An 18,698-nucleotide genomic window follows, 5' to 3' on the forward strand; every position below is an offset into this window, starting at 1 on the left:
TGCACATTTGCCTGCGCAGTAAATTTATAACCTGTTCCCTCGGTCGGATTGTCCGTGTCCCTGTGTGCTGTGGCCCCAGGGGAGCTGGACGTGTCTGAGGGACCTTCCTGTCCCTCCCCACCTCTCCCCACAGCCCTGGTTTGAAAATTCATCTCACGTGTTCCTCCTTCTAGTTGTCCTGCTCCATCAGGAAAGGGAGACTGTAGCGTTTCGTGCTGTGTCTTGTTTTCACCTAATCCAGAAGGACAGCGAATACGAGTCCATCACATCGGTACTTCCCTGCCGGGCCTACGGTTTTTAACTTGCGTTTTTTAATCATTCATTTCAGCCTTAAGATCCTTGCACGTTTGATGACTGCCAAATTCCTGCACACAGAAATTCGAGAGAAGGGCGGTGCTTATGGTGGCGGCGCCAGACTCAGCCGCGACGGCGTGTTCACACTGTACTCGTACCGGTGAGTGCGAGCGCCATCTCCCCCATCTCCCAGCTCCGCTAAGCACCGCGGGCCGCTGTCTTACGCGTGGGGATCAGCCTCTGAAGAAGAGTTTGCCCTTGTTTCTCGCTTCTTTGGTGCATCAGCACACCCAGCAACGTCCTCGGTTGTCCATGCCAGGAGCGGCAGTGCCTAATGGGCAACTTTGGCTTAATTAAATACGCCGGTTACCCAACACCCAGACTGAGTTAGAGGCAACAAGTCGAGAGCTTTCTGGACTCGCTTCCAGCCCAGAGGTCCGGCATGGGTGCTGGGCGCTTCGCGGTCACGGCCCCTGACTCTTCTCTCCCCTCTTGGTTAGAAAGTTTCCGAGGACGTAGGGAATTTAGGAATTCGGGAATTCAGAATACCCTGCAGGCGGGATGAGTTTGCTGCCCCCAGTGCAGTCTCTCCCTGCCCGCGCCTCGCCGCGTGCCGGGACACTTGGAGGACGTGTGCACGCCCACGGGAGCTGCACTTGCGAGGACAGCAGTGCCGCTGCGACCCCCTCGGTGTCTGCTGCCAGGACGTGCTGCTGCGCAGAGCCGGGAGCAAGGGCGTCCAAGCTCTCTGGCCCCTTTGGGGCGGAGTGTGGGGCGTTCGTCTGTCCCGGGTGTGTCTTAAGGAAGTGTGTACGTGAGTCGTCTTCCCTGTGCACCTGATCTCTCTCCGCGACAGCGGCGAGGGGTATTTCACGATCTGGTGGTGGAGCAGGCCAGCATGTGTCTCTCTGGTCTCCTAGGGATCCACGTTCCGCAGAGACGCTGCAGTCTTTCTCGAAGGCTATGGACTGGGCTAAGGCTGGGAGGTTCACAGAGCAAGACATTGACGAAGCAAAGCTTTCCGTTTTCTCCGCCGTGGACGCCCCCGTGGCTCCTTCGGACAGAGGTATGTGCAGTAAACCGCGCGGTGCACCCGATCGGAGGTGTCGCCGTGGTTCCCTCGCCCGGCCGCCCCTGTGGTGCGCAGGCGTCCCCCTAGAGCTGCCCCGTCTCGGTGTGGGCCACTCGCACAGGGTGGCATCCTGTCATCCCAGAGCTTGAGCCATCCGAGGCCCCCGGACTTGGCCTCCACTCCGAGGGGAGAGGCTTGGTAGGCATGTGGAGGTCAACAGAGTGACCTCCAGTGGAAGTATGTCCCACGGGGGCCCTTAGAACAGGGTCCATGCCCCGGGCTGCTGCCCTGAGTTAACTGTGCTCGCGGTCAGGGCTGGACCACTTCCTGTGCGGCCTCTCGGACGAGATGAAGCAGGTGCACCGGGAGCAGCTCTTCGCCGTCCGCCGTGAGGATCTCATCAGTGTGAGCAGCAAGTGTGTACCCGGGGCCGGGCGTCGAGGGCCTCCCGCGGCCACCCCAGGCTCCTCCTGTGGGAAGCAGCCCTGACCGATCCCCGCCTGTTTTCCAGGTACCTTGACACTGGGAAGAGCACGCACGGGTTGGCTCTGCTGGGACCAGAGAACACAGAAATCGCTAAGGACCCGTCGTGGGTGACCGGCGAGTAGTTCTGGCCGCCCGGGAGTCTGACGGCTCAGATGCACCTACAGGCATGTGGGGCTCCTCAGCATGAAGCCTGAGTGGATTTCGTTTGAAAGGAGAGAAACAGTACTGTTTGCCCCACATTTTGCTCATGCCTGGCTCTTATGTGGCCGGTCAGCCCAAGCTGCTCTGTCTCGGAAGAGACGACCACGAAGAACTTGAAATAATCACGTATTAAATTCTAGAGTCACACAGACTATAACTAAAGTTGACATAAATGCCATTTACCTTGTGAATTCTGGAGCATTTATTTTAAAAACTTGGAAATAAAAGACCACTCTGACCTAACCTACCTGTGCTTTCGTCATTATTTTAAGTGACATTTTGCTAGAGTAGTTCTCAAGGCCTTTATTAAAAAATAAGTGAACAAAGGCCCCCGAGGTCCCTTGATTTGTGGAACCAGTGTGGTCACACCACAGACCCGTGGAACAGTCTGGAACAGATGGGCGGCCTGGCGGATTAAAAGCGCATTGAGCTTCTCCCATGGGCTTTACAGGATGGAGCTTCTGTCACCCTACGTATCTCCCACAGAAAACACAGTCCACACTGGTTCTTCCTTGGCCGCGCCGCCCCGGCTCTGACCAGACTCGGTGGGGGCCTCCAGCTCTCGGACCTCTCAGACGACAGAAGAGGCAGAAACGCCGCTCGCTGAGCACCGGCGCAGGTGAGCGAGCGCCCTTCCTCGGCGAAGCCGGGCTGTGCCCGGGCTCCTGGCTGGGCCCCTCCCAGCGGACACCACGCGGGAAACCACGGGTGTGCACACACACCCTGTTGTCAGCACGCGCGGCCGGTTTGTCATTCTGCACCTGGCATCGCTTTAGGAGGAGTTGGGTCACCTCATCTGGGGTCCTGGGGTCCCGGTCCAGGGCCGACTCTGCACACTTGCCAAGTCACGCTCTGTGGATCAGAGCGGAGCCTCTGTCCCTGCACTGGGCCTGGTTCATGGACGCAGAAAGAACACTTCACGGCGGCCCGCGGAGCCCGAGGATGTGAACCCTCCCCACAGAGACAGAGCACCACGGTTGGAGTTGGAGCTGATGTTTAATTCTACCGGCTACACACGCTCACAAGCAGGACAGGAGTACGAGGCGCAGCAGACAGCTCGTGCTGGAGTCTCCGGGTCCCGTGGGGAGGACCGAGGACGGGGGCTCTGTGAGTAGGTATTCGCGTCAACAATACTCGCATCGAAGGGCCGATAAATAACTTAAGTGTTACAAAAACGGGTGGGAAACAAAGTCCAAAGCAGGGCTTGCTGGCCGGGCAGGGCGGGGCGGGTCCGGTCCGGTCCAGTCGGGGTCCGCGTCCGGCGGCGTCTAGATGGCAGCGGGCTCCTCGTGGCCTCGGGGGTGCACGGGCTCCAGCTGGTTGGACTCGGAGACCTCGTAGCTGGCCTTGTACTTGGCCAGGATCTTCATGAGCGGCCGCAGCTTCAGCCACCACTGCTCCTTGGGGATCCTGTGCCTGCGGACGGCAGGAAGGGGTCGTCAGGGAGGCCTGGCCCCGGGCGATGGGCGTCATGGGGTCGGGGCTGGAGCAGCTCCGCAGGATCTGCTCATCTTCCTAAGTGGCATGAACCTGTTCTGTAGACTTCTAGCAAGGTGCCCCGTTTCTCAAAGGCTTGTGTTTTCGGAGTTGTGAGGACAGGTTAGGGCCCCTCGGTCTAGCGGCGGCGGCGTCCCTCCGCCCTGTCCTGCACACCTTCCCCGGCCCAGACGTGTGGGCCCGCAAGGGCGGATTTACTCACTCGAAGTCTGTGTCCTTCCTCAGCTGGGTCACAGGTTGGAAAAGAAGGTTTCTTTTGCTTATTCCCAGCACGCAAATGGAATCCTCACTCGTAAACCTTTTTCCTGTAAAAGAGAAAAAGCGATATCAGAACCAATTCTCAGTCACGTTAAGGACAGAAGGAGAGGTGAGGGCGGAAAGGTTTGCCGGCGGCGGGGCGCAGGTTCCTGGGAGGCAGACAGGAACTCGGACGGCCTGGTAGGAGGCAAGGCGCCCCGGGCGCTCTGGGGTCTGCGGGCGAGGTAGGGAACGAGCCCAGGTGACAGCTGCAGGACCCTGCTTTCTCGGGCTGCTGGCTCCGGTCCGCCGGGCCCCGCAGGGCTGGAGCAGGGAGAGCAGAGACGAGGAGGCGCCTGGGTCACCGCGCAGCCCCTCACGCCGCACACACCCCGAGAGGGGCCAGGGACACACATTGAGCGCTTCGCCCCCCGCGCTAAGGGAGGACGCGCGCGCTTCTCGTGGTGAGGCAGGGGCTCGAGGAACACTGGCGGCCGCCCTGGCCGCGCCCGCGGGAAGAGCCGGCTTCCCGGAGCCGGAGCCGGCCGCGGGAGCCCAGGCTCGGGCGTGCACAGACGGGGAGGCGCGTCCTCGGTGACGTGGGAAAGATCCCAAAGTAGAAATGGAATCAGAGCCAGAGTCTCTTCACTGAAGACTAAAATTACGTTGGCTCTATTGGCCTCCCTGTTTTTTAAGTCAAAGTCTGGATGGAAATCAAACTGACAGACACGGATCTGGTCAGGCTGCTCCGGAAAACGGGGCTGAGGCCCGGTGTCCACAGTAACGGGTGGAAGCGCCACGTGCACAGAGAGTTCTAGAGACAGAACCTACAAACCCGATCGCAGAGCAGCTCTGCTCTTTCTGTTGACTTAGGGAACTCCAGTCAACTCTGCCCACAAGGAGAGCAGGAGGCTTGATGGTATCCACGGGGAACCCCACCCCCCAACACCTAGACTTCGTGCAAAGCCAGAGCGAGCTCGCGCCCTGCACCCGACAGGGACAGGACGCATCGGGAAGTCGCCAGAGCAGGAGCCCGTGCCCGGGGCGGGGAGCGCACCGTAGGAAGCAAGGCCGGCCTCATACCAGCTCCTCGGGGCCAGCAGGTCACATGCGCTTCCGTCTGTGCGAAGGCGCATACGGGTACCCCGCTTTGTCCCAAGACCTGCACTGGGACCTCTGTGCACGGACAGGACACCCAAAGAGGATTTTAGCGTTTACAAAAAGCAAAAAGCACGAACCTCGGAAGTGGCGCCACCCAGCGCCTTCCCCGGGAACTGCCCGCAGCATCCTCCCATCCAGCCACCTGGGCTGCGCCTCTGTGCCTCCTGGCTTTACCCTGGGAGATTTCGTGCGTCCGTTAGCCACACGTGTGTCCTGAGTGACCTCGGGAGGCCTGGGAATGCTCAGGAACTTCTGTATAAACTGCTTCTTTATGCCACTATGACTTACGAAACGGTTTTCTAAGATTGCAGAGGAAACGCAGAACACGCGCTCACGGTCAGAGGACCGCATCGCGACAGCACCACGACAGCAGACCCACGGCACTCGTGAGCTGCACAAAGCCCTCAGACAGTTACCGATCGCGCTCCAGGGCGCCGAACGCATTCCCCGTCCCCATCAGGGCCGCAGCCTGCACAGGAGCTCTCCTCACTGCCGCTCTCCGGGATTGCCCCAGAGCCACACACACACCCCCACAAGCCGCAAGGAAAACGTTAAAAGGCGTCCAGATGGTCCTGGCTCCGTGGATGCGGAAAACGGAACAGACTGGCAAATAATTACTAGAATTCAGAATGTGTAGAAAGTTGTGGATCGCAAACTTCACAAAAGTTGTATTTCTGTATGCCAACAGTACGTTTAAAAAAATACCATTTCAGGGACGCCTGGGTGACTCAGTGGGTTAAGCGGCTGTCTTCGGCTCAGGTCATGATCCCAGCGTCCTGGGATCGAGTCCCACACGGGGCTCCTTGCTCAGTGGGAGCCTGCTTCTCCCTCTGACTCTGCCTGCCATTCTGTCTGCCTGTGTTCACTCTGACAAATAAATAAAATATTTAAAAAGTAAAAAAAAATACCATTTACAGTAACATTTTTTTTTAAAGATTTTATTTATTTTATTTGACAGATAGAGATTACAAGTAGGCAGAGAGGCAGGCGGAGAGAGAGAGGAGGAAGCAGGCTCCCTGCCGAGCAGAGAGCCCGATGTGGGACTTGATCCCAGGACCCTGAGATCATGACCTGAGCCGAAGGCAGCGGCTTAACCCACTGAGCCACCCAGGCGCCCTACAGTAACATTTTTTTAAAATGTTGAGTCAGGAATAAATTTACAAAAGATACTGCAGGATCTTTATACCTTCACAAGAGATAAAGAAAGGCCTAAGTATACGGAGATAGTGTTCATGAACTAGAAAATATTTTTAAAATCTCAGATCCTCCACCATATAATTTACTGACTAAATAGAATTCCTTCAAAACATCCAACAGTTTTTGGTGGACTGTAACAGTCTGATTCCATTTCCGTGACAGCACAAAGAGCCAAGGATAGTGGAAACCAAAAGATGTCTAGGGTAGTGGAGCCTCACTTTTCCCGCTATCAGAAATCATCGATAGGGGCGCCTGGGGGTGCTCATGGGTTAAGCCTCTGCCTTCACCTCAGGTCATGATCGCAGGGTCCTGGGATCGAACCCCGCATCAGGCTCTCTGGGGGGAGCCTGCTTCCCCCTCTCTTTCTGCCTGCCTCTCTGCCTACTTGTGATCTCTCTCTGTCAAATAAATAAAATCTTGAATTAAAAAAAGGAAATCGGGGCGCCTGGGTGGCTCAGTGGGTTAAAGCCTCTCTCTGCCTTCGGCTCAGGTCATGATCCCATCGTCCTGGGATCGAGCCCCGCATCGGGCTCTCTGCTCGGCGGGGAGCCTGCTTCCTCCTCTCTCTCTGCTTACTTGTAATCTCTGTCTGTCAAATAAATAAATAAAATCTTTTTTAAATAAATAAATAAATAAATAAATAAATAAAGGAAATCGTCTAGAAAGCTGGCGTATCAGTGAGGACCAATAACTGAATGCCAGACCGCACACCCGCTAACCCAGAGACCGTCCGGCCAGCGTCCCAGCTACCCGGTCTCTGACGGAGATTAGAGGCGACGCAATGAATGGCACGTGAGTGAGAGCCCGCATGAAGTCAGACCTCAGACTTCCCATCAAGTAGATCAAAGAAGGAATTGTAAAAACGTTTCAGCGAAGAGCTTAAACTATCAAGGAGAAGGCAAACAGTCTACCTAAAGACTGAGGAGCGATGCTTGCACAAAACGACAAGCCCCACAGGACAGCCCTGTCTGCAACATGGCCTGGGCAGAATATGAAATAGAATTTTCTAGAACATAGAGTAGAACAAGTCTCTGTAAAGTCATCGAAACATTTTTAAATCTATACAGTGATATAAAAGCAAAAACTATGTGTCGATAAGGGAAGTATCACTAAGCAATAGGAAAGTAGGCAAAACACCGGAAAAGCACACAGAACCAGCGGGAGCCTGAGGAAGCATGAGGGAAGCTGACCCCCTCCTCGCGTAGGAGACTTCACCTCAAAGCCACAGGAAACTACCCACATCACAGCGACAGCCCGCCAGGGACGGGTCACGTGTCACCTGGGCAGGAGGAAGGAGACCGCACACCCCAGGGGTGACCCTGTGGTTGGGGACACCGGGATGCAGGCCAGGGGTCAGGAACACCCGCTGGTGTGCGTCCGAGACCAACGCCCCAGCAAAGGGAAAGGCACGCTGCCGCCCTCCATCCCCATAAACCACAGGAGCTTGCGAAGGTGTCCCCGAGGTGGCGGGACCCTGGGAAGCAGAAGGATTCTGCAGTTCTGAGGCCTGGTGGGGAGGGAGGGCGGTGAGCCAGAGAACACCCGTGCCAGATTCGGGAGCAGCAACCCGTCCAGACACCGGCCAGTTCCCAGGTTTCTCTGAAAAGGAGGGTGATGAAGAGTCCCTAAGTCCTCGGTGTCCTAAGTCAAGGCCAGTTGAAAGCGTGCTGTGTGGCCAAACAAGGGCAAGTCACAGCTAGGGTCCTGCCGGGGGAGCCCCGTGTATGGGAGGCGTCCTTGATGCAAGGAGCATGGCGCTAAGGTACCTGAGTGGCCCCCACCTCCGTGGAGGAGCCAAGCCCTGCCTTTGAGGAATCACGGCCAACGACAACCTTGAAGGTCCCAGAGCACCTGCAGAGCGAGGCCCGGTACGGCTCGAGGCCGAGCATGTGCAGAGCAGCAGGCACCTGCCCCTGGAGCACCGGCCGCCCCAGCCGTGGCGCCTACCTTTGCCCGGAGCCTCCTTCAGTTTCGTGCTGATCCACTGCATGGCCCTGGCGGAGATTTTGGTCCCGAAGTTTCTATCGAACGGCGAAGGCGCCCCACCCTGTGGATGGTCGGAGATACAGACGCAGTTATGGACACAGTGACGGTGGCCCGGCTGCTTTTCAAAATGCACTCAAAGGTGCGAGGGCTTACAAAGTTCACCTCCTACTCTGACCAGAGTCACACCCTGGATCCAAGTGGGGGCTCAGGGGTCTGTGTTTTTGTTCTTGCATGTTTTTACCCGCTTGTAGGTGGCTGGGACCTGCGGCCGGAGCTCCGCCCCCGAGGCCAGCTTCCCCGTGCTCACCCCCACCCCGCACGGGGCTGCGCAGCTCCCGGCTTCGCTCTTTTCAGATCTCCCGTTGAGATGTCTTATTTTGGGGTAGGGAGCAGGTCACAGTTTCCATTAAGAATCTGACCAACCCCGAGGGCTAGCTTTCACAAAAATACACGCACACCGTTTCGTCACATAAGCAGGGGACCCACGGGCCCTCTGGAACGGACGAGTGGGTAAGTTAAGACCCTAAGATGGTGGGGGGAGGGGGAGTAGCGTTGGGACCAGGACAGGCATGTCATCTGGCGACTGCAGCCCTTACCCCATGCCCACCTCCAGCAAAGCACACCCCGAGTTCCTTCCAGACCGCTCTGATTCTGTGCAGACCTCAAGCACCATGTGTCTGATGCGTAAATAGTTACTAAGAGCCAATAGGGAATGAAGTACTTGGTCACCAGAACACTGGAGGTCTCCCATCTACCCCTGCGCGGAATTTCTACAGCTGGAGGAACGTCGTGGGGCTTCAAACGGAACCGTACATGAAGTAAATGCCAAGATGTCTGAAATCTCTCCTGAACACACATTTTCTCCCCCATCACAGCTAAAATAAGGCATCCGTCCACACCGAGCCTCCTGGGCAGCGGCCTGCTTCACACCATGCAGGCCCCGGGCGCACCTGCTGCATGTGGCCCAGCACGTTCTTCCTGCAGTCGAACACGCCCTTGCCCTCCTCGGAGTAGAGCTGGTAGATGAAGTCGGTGGTGTAGTTCTCGCTGCAGCTCTCGTTCCTGCAGCAAGGGGACACGGGGGCTCAGGGCGCCGGTGGGGCGTGCGGCCGGCCCCTGCCCGTCCCGCCCTGCACGCACCCTCTTGCAGAAATGCCAGTGGCCACCCGAATGTTTATAGCAGCAATGTCCACAATAGCCAAACTATGTTAAGAACCTAGATGTCCATCCACAGATGAATGGATCAAGAAGATGTGGTTCATATACACAACGGAATACTATGCAGCCATCAAAAGAAATGAAATCTTGCCATTTGCGACAACATGGATGGAACTCGAGCGTATCATGCTTAGCGAAATAAGTCATGCAGAGAAAGACAACTATCATATGATCTCCCTGATATGAGGAAGTGGTGATGCAACATGGGGGCTTAAGTGGGTACGAGAAGAATCAATGAAACAAGATGGGATTGGGAGGGAGACAAACCATAAGTGACTCTTAATCTCACAAAACAAACTGAGGGTTGCTGGGGGAAGGGGGGTTGGGAGAAGGGGGTAGGATTATGGACATTGGGGAGGGTATGGGCTTTGGTGAGTGCTGCGAAGTGTGTAAACCTGGTGATTCACAGACCTGTACCCCTGGGGATAAAAATACATTTTATGTTTATAAAACAAATTAAAAATTAATGGCTTAAAGAAATGACTTGGTGACACCTTAGGGGAAGAAAAAAAAGAACTACAAAGCAAAAATGCATTTTCAGGTGTGCCCTTTAGTTACACGAATGCGTGTGGTTCTGAAGTCAGCATGTAACAGCCCCTCCTGCATGTCTCCAGTGGTGAGCAACGACCGCCCCGGAGTGCTTCAACCCCGTGGCCAGGTCGTCTGGGGAGCTGGGGCTCAGTGACCGAGGACAAGTGTCTGTACCTGAGCACGAGTCCCCTCTGAATGGTGGTCTTCATTTTCTCCGTCAGGTGCTCCACGTTGGACTAGGAAAGAGCGTTCAGTTAGCCTGACACCCGCCACCACACGACCCCAGGGATGCAGGCAGCAGGGGGCGCGGGAGAGCACGGCTGCAGGGCGCGGACCGGCCGGGGGTGCCAGTGGAGCAGAAGAGACCAGCACCTGCGGGCAGGCAGCATGCTCGGCCCGGAGGGCAGCTGCTCAGCTGGGCACAGACGGTGTCCGGGGACCCAGCGCCCCTGCAGCACGCAGGGGCGGAATAAATAGCTTTCCCTCTTCAATCGCGAATTCACGTCCTCTGTGTACCAAACCTGCGTGACCAGCGCCCCTTGCTCCTGTGCCTGAGGATGTCTTCCCCCTCGGAGGACAAACTAGCACACCTGGATTTGTGCACAATCTCCTGACTGCCTGAGCAGGATCTGGGGGCCTGGAGAAGCTTTTCTAGCCTTGCACTTGGGTACAAAGTTTGTCCAGACAGGGATTCTGGATCCTGAGCACAGAAAACGTGCACGGGAAGGAGGTGTGTGTGTGTGAGCAAATCTGTCCTGCCAGGGGCTGCCCGTGTGCTGGGGCGGAGACGTGTGCACACCGAGCCCCGCCTCCTGGTGGCTTCTGAAGGACAGATGGTCAGATTTACGGCGTGAAGAAATTCCCAGGTTGAGTCTGATAACAAGTGAAATCATCAGGCGGGTCTCTGCTTCATTCGTGGGGTCCAGAAACAAAGACTTTAAGGTTCCTGTGCTCACTTCTGCAGCACAAATACAGTTTTACCTGTACTTTCGTCTGAGTTGTGTCTGTCTTCCTAAGGCCTGACCTTGTCCAGTGCCCGCCTCCTCCTGCCCCAAGGGGGGTGTGCAGCCCGACTCCCCCGCACTTGCCACTCGCCCCCGATGAAGCTGGGGCCCGAGGGAACCTTGGCCAATTTGGAAAGTGCATCTCAATCTTAGGTTCCCCAGGTGAACCCTGATGTCAGTTGTGGTCCCAGGTGCGGGTCACACGTTAGTGTCAGGGGAGGGGGGACTGTTCTGACAACGGCCCCGCCTTGGCGGGAGTGTTGCTGGGTGTGGGGCAGGCGTGCAGGGGACCTCTGTCCTCACCCTGAAACTGCTCTAAAAAATACATTCTGTTAATTTTTTTTTAAAAAAACCTCTAAAGGAAGCATGCAATCAGAGCGCAGGTTCTATTTGTTCTTAGTGCCTTAAGCCCGCCGTCCCGGTCCCACCAGCCCGGCAAGCGCTGGGCCCGTGCACTCCCCCGACACACCCGGCCTTTGCAGCAGGGAGGCCTCGGCGCTCCAGGGAGCACGTGCTCCCGTGACCCTCCGGCACGGACACCCACAAGGAGCTGGGCGTCGCTCATGCCCCTTGACCCAGTGAGGGTCCCCGAAAGCACGTGTAGAATCTGGTCTCCTGACAACCAGTCACACTCCCCTCGGAGCCAACCACCACGCCTGCGACTGCACAGCAGCACCGACAGCCGTGTCACCCAGGGGCCCCGCGGCAGGGACGTACCTGCAGGTCTCGGATGTCGAACGGCTCCTCAAAAATGTAGGCGGCATCAGCTCCGGCAGCGAGCCCCCCCATGTTGGCCAGGTAGCCGCAGTAGCCCCCCATGGTCTCGATGATGAACACGCGGCGCTTGGTCCCGCTGGCCGACTGTTTGATGCGGTCACACGTCTGGCCACAGGAGGACACAGGTCATTCCACCACCATGGAAGCGGCCAGGGCTGGGACACGGGGACAGAGACTGCGGTCCCCGGCGCCCCCCGCCCTTGCGGCTGTGCTCACCATCCCTGTATCCGGACATGCCCACCGGGGGGCTGGGCCGGCTCGCTGGAGCTGCCCGTGCGGCCTCGTGGGCCGTGGGGCCTGTCTGGTGGGTGGGCTGCTTCTGAAAGGCTCCCTGTGACATCTGGGTCCTGCTCCTCCTCAGTCTAACCCCAAACACGACACCCCGTGAGGGCAGCTCTCAAGCTGGACAGGGCTCCTGCACAGAGCCCTCGGGAGCCTTCCAGACGCTCACACAGCGGGCCTCCTAAGGAAACGCCTGCCACGGGTCGGCCTCGGGACACAAGCTCAGAGCTGACACAGCACACACTCCCGTCCGCCGCCTTCCCGCGGCCTCAACAGCGCAGACCCCGTGCGCGCTCCCGGGACCACAGCGTCCCCACCTGGCCCTGGCCCGGACGACCACTCTGATCCTGATTTGCGGGCCCGGCCCTGAGATAAGGTCTAAGTACGCATCCGAGCCTCTCCCTGGCCGGCCCACTGCGGGCACCAGCTGCAGCCTCTGTCCTGCTCCCGGGAGAGGGGACCGGGGGACGGCGGCCGCCGGACGCACCAGCTCCTAATCCAGCAGCCGGGCCCCTGCGGTCACTAAAACCAGCACCGACAAAGCTTCAGTACAGAAGGCAGCCCCACCCCGCGCTGGGGGCACAGGTCGGGGGACAGGGAGGAATCAGGAGTGTGCACATCCCCACACCGGCCCCCTTCACGGGGGGAAGGTCCCCTCCCAAACCCAGACGCCCTGCCGCGGCAGCCAGACCTTCTCCCGGCAGTCCCGGGCTGCAGTCCCACTCGCCTCGAAACCTGGGGTTACAGTCCCAGCGCGGCGAACGTCTCGTCACACGTGTTTTAAAACAAATTGTGTGAAAACATAAGGAGGCGCTTAGAACAGGGTGAAGACGAGAGCCCCGGACCTGGACCGGAGGACACAGTCTTGCTGCCAGGTTCGCCCCCACGACGGGGATGTTCTGAGAATTAGGTCAAGAACATGGCCCTTGCCTGGCCACCTGCCCTCCTCCTGTGGGGGGACCGCGCCCCACAGCAGTCCGTCCCCGCGGTACCGATGTCCGGTACCCACACACCAGATGGTGCCCAGGGCGGGGCCTGCTGGATCCCCAAGGACGGGAGCCCCTTTCTAGGAGCAGAGCCTCCCCTGCACAACCAAGGGCATGTGCAAGCCACAGATGCGCCTGCTCTCCCCTGGAGTGTTCCCACTCCCAGGCCCCGAATCGCTGCACGCACGCCCTCCAGACTTGCGCTGAGCCCTCCCTCCTCACACACCACGGCGGGCTGGCTGTCCCCCGAGCGCGAGCGCAAGCCTACGGGGCACAGCCCACGAGAGACTAGAGCATCCTGCTTTGGGGTGTGCAAGAACAAACCTCACCCGAAGCGCTCGAGGACCAGCCCCGTCCCAGCTACGCCACGAGCTCCCACTGACCAACCCAGAAGGAGCCCTCACTGCGGCTCGCGCCTTCTGCAGCACCGGGTGGGCTCCTCCTCTGCACCCGCCAAGGCGGAAGAGAAACCCCCTGCCCAGGTCCGCCTGATGGAGCCACGGGGCCTCTTACCTCCACCACGACATTGAGGCCCGTGTCCGAGCCCAGGCTCACGTCTGTGCCCGGGACATTGTTGCTAATGGTGGTCGGCAGGATGCAAATGGGAATGCAAAACTCCGGGTGGTGGTCCCGCAAGTCGGAGAGCAGAACAGCACTCTCGAAAGCCTGAAGCAGCAGTGCAAGCGGTCAGCGGGGTGTCCCCAGCACCCCCTGTGAGCTGTGTCCACGGGGACCGGGGCGTGGGAGCTCCAGGACTGCGGAAGGGAGCTGCGGGAGTGGGGACACAGCCGCGGGGCACAGGCCTCCAGGAGGAGGGGCTGCAAGCCGGCAGGTGGCAAAGCAGGAGCCAGAGAAGCTGGCGTGTTAGTGGATGGACAGCCTTCCCTCCTCAGCAGCTCGGAGGCAGCAACGGAGGCCAAATGGTGGTGGGACGTGGGGGGCTTTATCAGGGGCCAGGCCAGCCTGGCAGCTCTGTGCGCTCCACGGGGGCACAGGGGCCTGCAGTCTGGCCTCGGCAAGGACCCCAGCACCGGCATGAAAGGCAGCTGGCAGGGTGACAAGCACTGGGCTGGGGAGCCTAGCCGGTCGCGCCTTTGCTCTTCCCAAGTCCTTCCCAGGACTGACACAGCAGCCGGGAGCAGCCAGAGCCCCACGGCTGCTCGGGGACCCGAAGCTGAAGAGTCTGCCTCTGAGGTCAGAGGGACTGTTCGCAGGCTCGTGGGCAGAGGTCTGAGGTCGCTGCCTGTTAATCCAGTGTTTGTCAGTGGCACAGGCCCCTCATCTGCCAGCCCCGAGCCCACCAGGCTCGCCGGATGGCCGGGCGGTTTGAGAGACCACCCACGGGCACACGGACGCCCACACGGGCTGTGCTTCTCCCCAAGGTGACCACCGTGCACTGCGGCAGGAGCACACTGGGATGGCGGGGGGGGCAGGCCTCCCGGAGAGGCGGATGCTCTCCACGGACTCGTGCTTCCCTAAAACACATCGGGTCCTGGGGCTGCTGTGGCCCGAGGACCTGTGGATGCTGGACCTGTGGCAGGTTAGTCCAGGGAGCAGCCAGGAGGCAGCTGAGGGGGTCACTGCCCTGCCTCGTGGCCCCTCTGCGTTCACCCTCCTCCACCTCAGCCTGCCCCCATCCCTGCACGGACCCTGCTTTTCCGCCCCAAGGCCAGATCAGGGCCCCGCGTGTAGTGCTAGTGTGGGCAGGGGTGCAGCCGGCTGTCCCGGAGTCACAGGTGGGCTTGGAGGCCAGGCGGTGAGCATCCCTAAACCCGGCATCCCACAACCACTAGAACTGTCTGCGTTCTGGTTCCTGTCGCTCCGCCTTTTCTGCTCCATCTCCAGGAAAACGACCGGGAGCCTCCAGCAAGGACAGGGACAGCCCTGCCAGGAGAGGGAGCCCCGGCTGGAGGGCATATCTGGTCCCGGGTCTGGGGACCAAGGCAGACTTCTGCTTTGGGCTCCACATGCACAGAATTGACAACACAGCAGCCCCGCACTAACGCCGAGAAAGACGGGACCCTTTGTGGGGAAATAACCCTACTCGCATCTCGTGCTCCTAACTCATGGCGGCCACCTTCCTGGCCCGCACAGCACCACGAGGCTCAGATCGGATGGGGATGTCCTGGGCGCCAGTTCTGGGGATGCAAACACAGCCCCTCACGAGCCGTGCAGCCGTGGTGGGACGGCTTTCTGAGCCCCCGCTCGGAGGGGCCCGGGAGTCACCGCAGCCTCCAGGAAGCACGAGCTGCGCAGAGGTCTCTCTGAGGGAGGCCCCAGTAAGCCGAGCACCCTCGCGGACCCGGAGGACATCAACTGTGAGGACAATGACCGAAGTGCCCAAGATCACGACACGCCCAGAGGCCTGGGCCCTGCAGACACTGGGACCGATGGCTCCCTGCAGCAGGGCCATGCTGAGGTCGTGGGGGTCAGCAGCAGTCGGGCCTCTACCCACCATGCACCAGTGGCACCCCCACAGCCCGTTCTGGCGACCGAAACCACGGCTAGGCATTACTGACGCACCCAGGGGGCAGAATCCCAGGACAAGAGGCACTCGGAGCAGCCAGCGCTCCTGGACAGGCGGCCACGGGCCCACAGCTGGCCCACGTGGGCAGGAGCTCCTGGGGGACGGGCGCACACCTGCATGGAGCTTAGTCTGGCGCTCAGTCCCTCTGGAGCCCACCCAGAGCAACGCAGGGCGCCCTGAGCCGGCCCCAGAGCCCCGATGGCACCTTTCCAGCCGGCCGCTCCCTCTGTGCGGCCAGCCCCGCCGGGTTCCAACCCAGATCCAAACTCCACACGGTTTCACTCCAGCTTCCAGAAACACCACTCTGTACAAAACCCAGCCACTCCACACACCCTGCCCGTGCCTGGGTCCCAACCAGGACATGACCAGCAGGGGCAGGAGTGGGCGTCGAGGCTCCTACACAGGCCCCGCTGGACACACAGCTCACCACGGGTCACAGGCCAGGACAGGACCCTGGTGCCCGCGAGCCCACCCACAGGCCGGGGCCTCAGCACGCGTGCGCACCTTCTCCCCTGCGAGCGCGGGCCTGGACCAGACTGGACATGAAGCTGCCACCTGGTAACTGGGCAACCGGCTGGAAGAAACTCAGGTGAGAAACCCAATTTAAAAGATCATTTGCCCAATTTCCAAACCACTCCAGGGCAGCAAGGTGGACCATTTAGAGTTTCTGTATGTATTTTTCTATCTAATCTTGTTAACCTGGAAACCATACTTTCAAGCAGAGGATCCTGGAACTCGAAAGCGGGAGAGCCCTGGCTTCGTGCCACAGAGCACACACCGGATGTCACAGGGAAACCAACACCTCCCGAGGCCCGTCCCACCGCCACCGACTCCCGAGTACCCCCTCCCCCAACCCCCGGAGGGCTCCAAGCCGGTGACAGTTAGGAAACATGAACTTGCGGTTCCTTCCACCGAGCGAAAGCAGATGTGGACTCCAGCCAAGGACAGAGAAACAGCAGGAAAGCACGGACGGCGGTCACACACAGGGAGGGACAATGGCCCTCCCACAGAAGGCGGGAGCTTCAGCAGGGGCGGAACTGGTTCCCAGCAGGCAAAGCAGGAGCAACAGTCACCAGGACAGCGGGCGCGATGGCCCGGAGACAGGTTAGTGGTGTGAACAGGGCGCTGCGGCGTGGACGCACGGGAGACACAGGGCAGGGCTTTTTAGTAAAGAAACCACAGAACGGTGAAGCAGCTCAGAAAAGCAAAACAAAACAAAACACAAAAAAGCAAAGTGCTAAAGCATTACTTACCGCCTGAATGTTATTTAAAAAGCTTCTCTTTTATGTGCCAGCACTAGAGACAAACGTGATCCCAGGGGTTAAGAAAAAGAATCCTAGAAAAACACTCTTGGGATCTGTGTCCTCCCGGGGAAGATAAAGACTGGAGGATTTACTGAAGAACTGCGGACGCCAGATTAAAAAGGAGGAGGAGCGCGTTCTGCTCGTCACCGTGCTGTGAGCTCCCACGCCACGTGCCCGGCGTGACCACACACCGGCGAACACGGGGGTGTGTCTGTTTTCGCTACTGCTTTTCGGCAAAACAGCCAGCATGGCATCACTGACTTCTCAGGTGTGAGTGAGGGTCCCCGAGTTACCGTGGGGAGAACGGTGCCAGCGGCGGGGGCCACGGGGGGGACGGAGGCCACTGGCGGATTCAGGTCCGTGGACAAAATTACAGAAGCCTCAAGCTCAGGTTCTATCCTCATCCATTCGGGGGCATCAGACCCAGGATTTGTCATAATAAATTATGATCCAAGGCTTCCCAGGGGGGCTCAGTCCTTAAGCATCGGTCTTCGGCTCAGGTGGGGGTCCTGGGGTCCTGGGTGGGGGTCACGCGTCCCAAGTGGGGGTCCTGGGGCCAAACCCCACGTCGGGCTCCCTGCTCAGCACGAAGCCTGCTGCCCTCTTGCTTGGACTCGCTCTCACTAACTGTCGCTCTCTCTCAAATAATAAAATAATCACAAAAAATTAATAAAGGATGTTATGAGGCTGAAGTCAATTTGGTCCAGCCAAAATACAAAAACAAAAACCACAAAAACCACCACCTAGCTTTAATAATTAGCCGAATCACAAAATCCTAGCCCACAACTGGGGGAGCCTCAGACGCTCCCGGTCACTTGAGGGCTGGCCGCAGCGGAGCCCTGGTGCTGAAACCACTCTGGGCATCGGATCAGAGACAGTCAGGCTTAAGGAAAAAAAGGAAAAAAAAAAAAAAAAAGGTGTTTCTGGGGAAACAAGCCGGGGTCTCGCTGCTGTCTCTAGTGCGTGGCAGATAAAAGCGGGCCAGCGCCCCCGCGTTAGCATCCGCCGCACCTGCTCTGCCGGCCACACGGACTTACGTCGGTGATGGTGTTGAGCGCTGTGTCCGCGCCGATGCTGAAATCGGAGCCCGGCACATTGTTGGAGACGGTGGCGGGGACCATGACCATAGGGACACAGAGCTCCTCGTACCTGTCCCGGGCAGCCGACAGCTCCAGCAGTCCCAGGTAGGCCTGTCAGGCAGCGTGCAGGTGTGGGGGAGGGGAGCAGAGGGCCGTTAGGAACACGAAGGCGTGAGGGTCACCAGACAGGTCAGGCGGGAGGGTCACCGCGTCTCCTGGGGGCACGCGTCTCATTGTCTGAGGCCCTTACATTTTCTCTAAAGCAAGCGGAGAGGTCAGGAGGGGACCGATCATGGTTGAATAGAAACAGTTAAGGTCTGCGGTCCAACGTGCAACCGCAAGTGGTGGGGTCACGTGACCACCCTGCCTGCTGGTGGCCCACAGGCCTCGAATTCGAGAGAGACGACCACCTGTGCAGACGGGAGACGCACGCGCCCCAGGTGGGGGGGCCCTGCTCCCGACTCGGCTGCTCCTGCGGCCCCCAGGCCCAGGGGTTACCCCCCCCCCCGCCCACTGCCCTGGCTGGGCCGCCGAAGCCCGCCCACGCTCACCCCCCCACAGCGCCGGCAGGCGCCCCAGGCCAGGGACGCACCTCGAATCCCCCGATGATGAGCAGGGCGTTGATACTGTGTGTCCGCATCTGCGCAGCGATGTCCTCCAAAGACTTCCCGGGCAGCGTGCTAGAGAGAGGCCAGGGCACAGGTGTGGCCGGGCAGACCCCGCACCACAGGCGACACCCCCGCCAGCACCCGGGGAGCCCCGCGACCCCCACGAGCCGCACCCGCCGGACGGCAGGGCTGGGGAAGCAAGGCTCCAGGGAGTGTATTTAAAACAAAACTGAACGCCGCACACGGGAAGG

The 18,698-nt window shown here is 59.3% G+C and overlaps 2 protein-coding genes across 6 annotated transcripts in view; one reads left to right on the forward strand and one right to left on the reverse strand.

Annotated features, from left to right (window-relative positions):
* Positions 1 to 2,296, forward strand: part of PITRM1 (pitrilysin metallopeptidase 1) — a 42,207-nt gene extending 39,911 nt beyond the window's left edge. For all 3 annotated transcript variants that reach the window (XM_082741083.1, XM_082741084.1, XM_082741085.1), the window contains 4 exons: positions 329 to 454; positions 1,215 to 1,360; positions 1,680 to 1,782; positions 1,878 to 2,296. In XM_082741083.1, the coding sequence (XP_082597209.1) occupies positions 329 to 454; positions 1,215 to 1,360; positions 1,680 to 1,782; positions 1,878 to 1,974 (472 nt within the window). In that variant the 3' untranslated portion in view covers positions 1,975 to 2,296. The remainder of the gene's footprint in view (positions 1 to 328; positions 455 to 1,214; positions 1,361 to 1,679; positions 1,783 to 1,877) is intronic.
* A 734-nt stretch (positions 2,297 to 3,030) lies between these two features.
* Positions 3,031 to 18,698, reverse strand: part of PFKP (phosphofructokinase, platelet) — a 52,324-nt gene continuing 36,656 nt past the window's right edge. Inside the window, exons 15-23 of one of the 3 annotated variants that reach the window (XM_082741086.1) lie at positions 18,432 to 18,519; positions 17,798 to 17,950; positions 13,443 to 13,595; positions 11,602 to 11,766; positions 10,055 to 10,116; positions 9,082 to 9,193; positions 8,093 to 8,192; positions 3,753 to 3,855; positions 3,031 to 3,469 (exon numbers count right to left, since the gene is read on the reverse strand). In XM_082741086.1, coding sequence (XP_082597212.1) covers positions 3,322 to 3,469; positions 3,753 to 3,855; positions 8,093 to 8,192; positions 9,082 to 9,193; positions 10,055 to 10,116; positions 11,602 to 11,766; positions 13,443 to 13,595; positions 17,798 to 17,950; positions 18,432 to 18,519 — 1,084 coding nt within the window. In that variant the 3' untranslated portion in view covers positions 3,031 to 3,321. The remainder of the gene's footprint in view (positions 3,470 to 3,752; positions 3,856 to 8,092; positions 8,193 to 9,081; positions 9,194 to 10,054; positions 10,117 to 11,601; positions 11,767 to 13,442; positions 13,596 to 17,797; positions 17,951 to 18,431; positions 18,520 to 18,698) is intronic. The other 2 variants (XM_082741088.1, XM_082741087.1) reach the window with 2 other exon arrangements.

This window comes from Mustela nivalis, assembly GCF_964662115.1.
Source record: "Mustela nivalis genome assembly, chromosome: 7".
NCBI classification, from domain to species: domain Eukaryota; kingdom Metazoa; phylum Chordata; class Mammalia; order Carnivora; family Mustelidae; genus Mustela; species Mustela nivalis.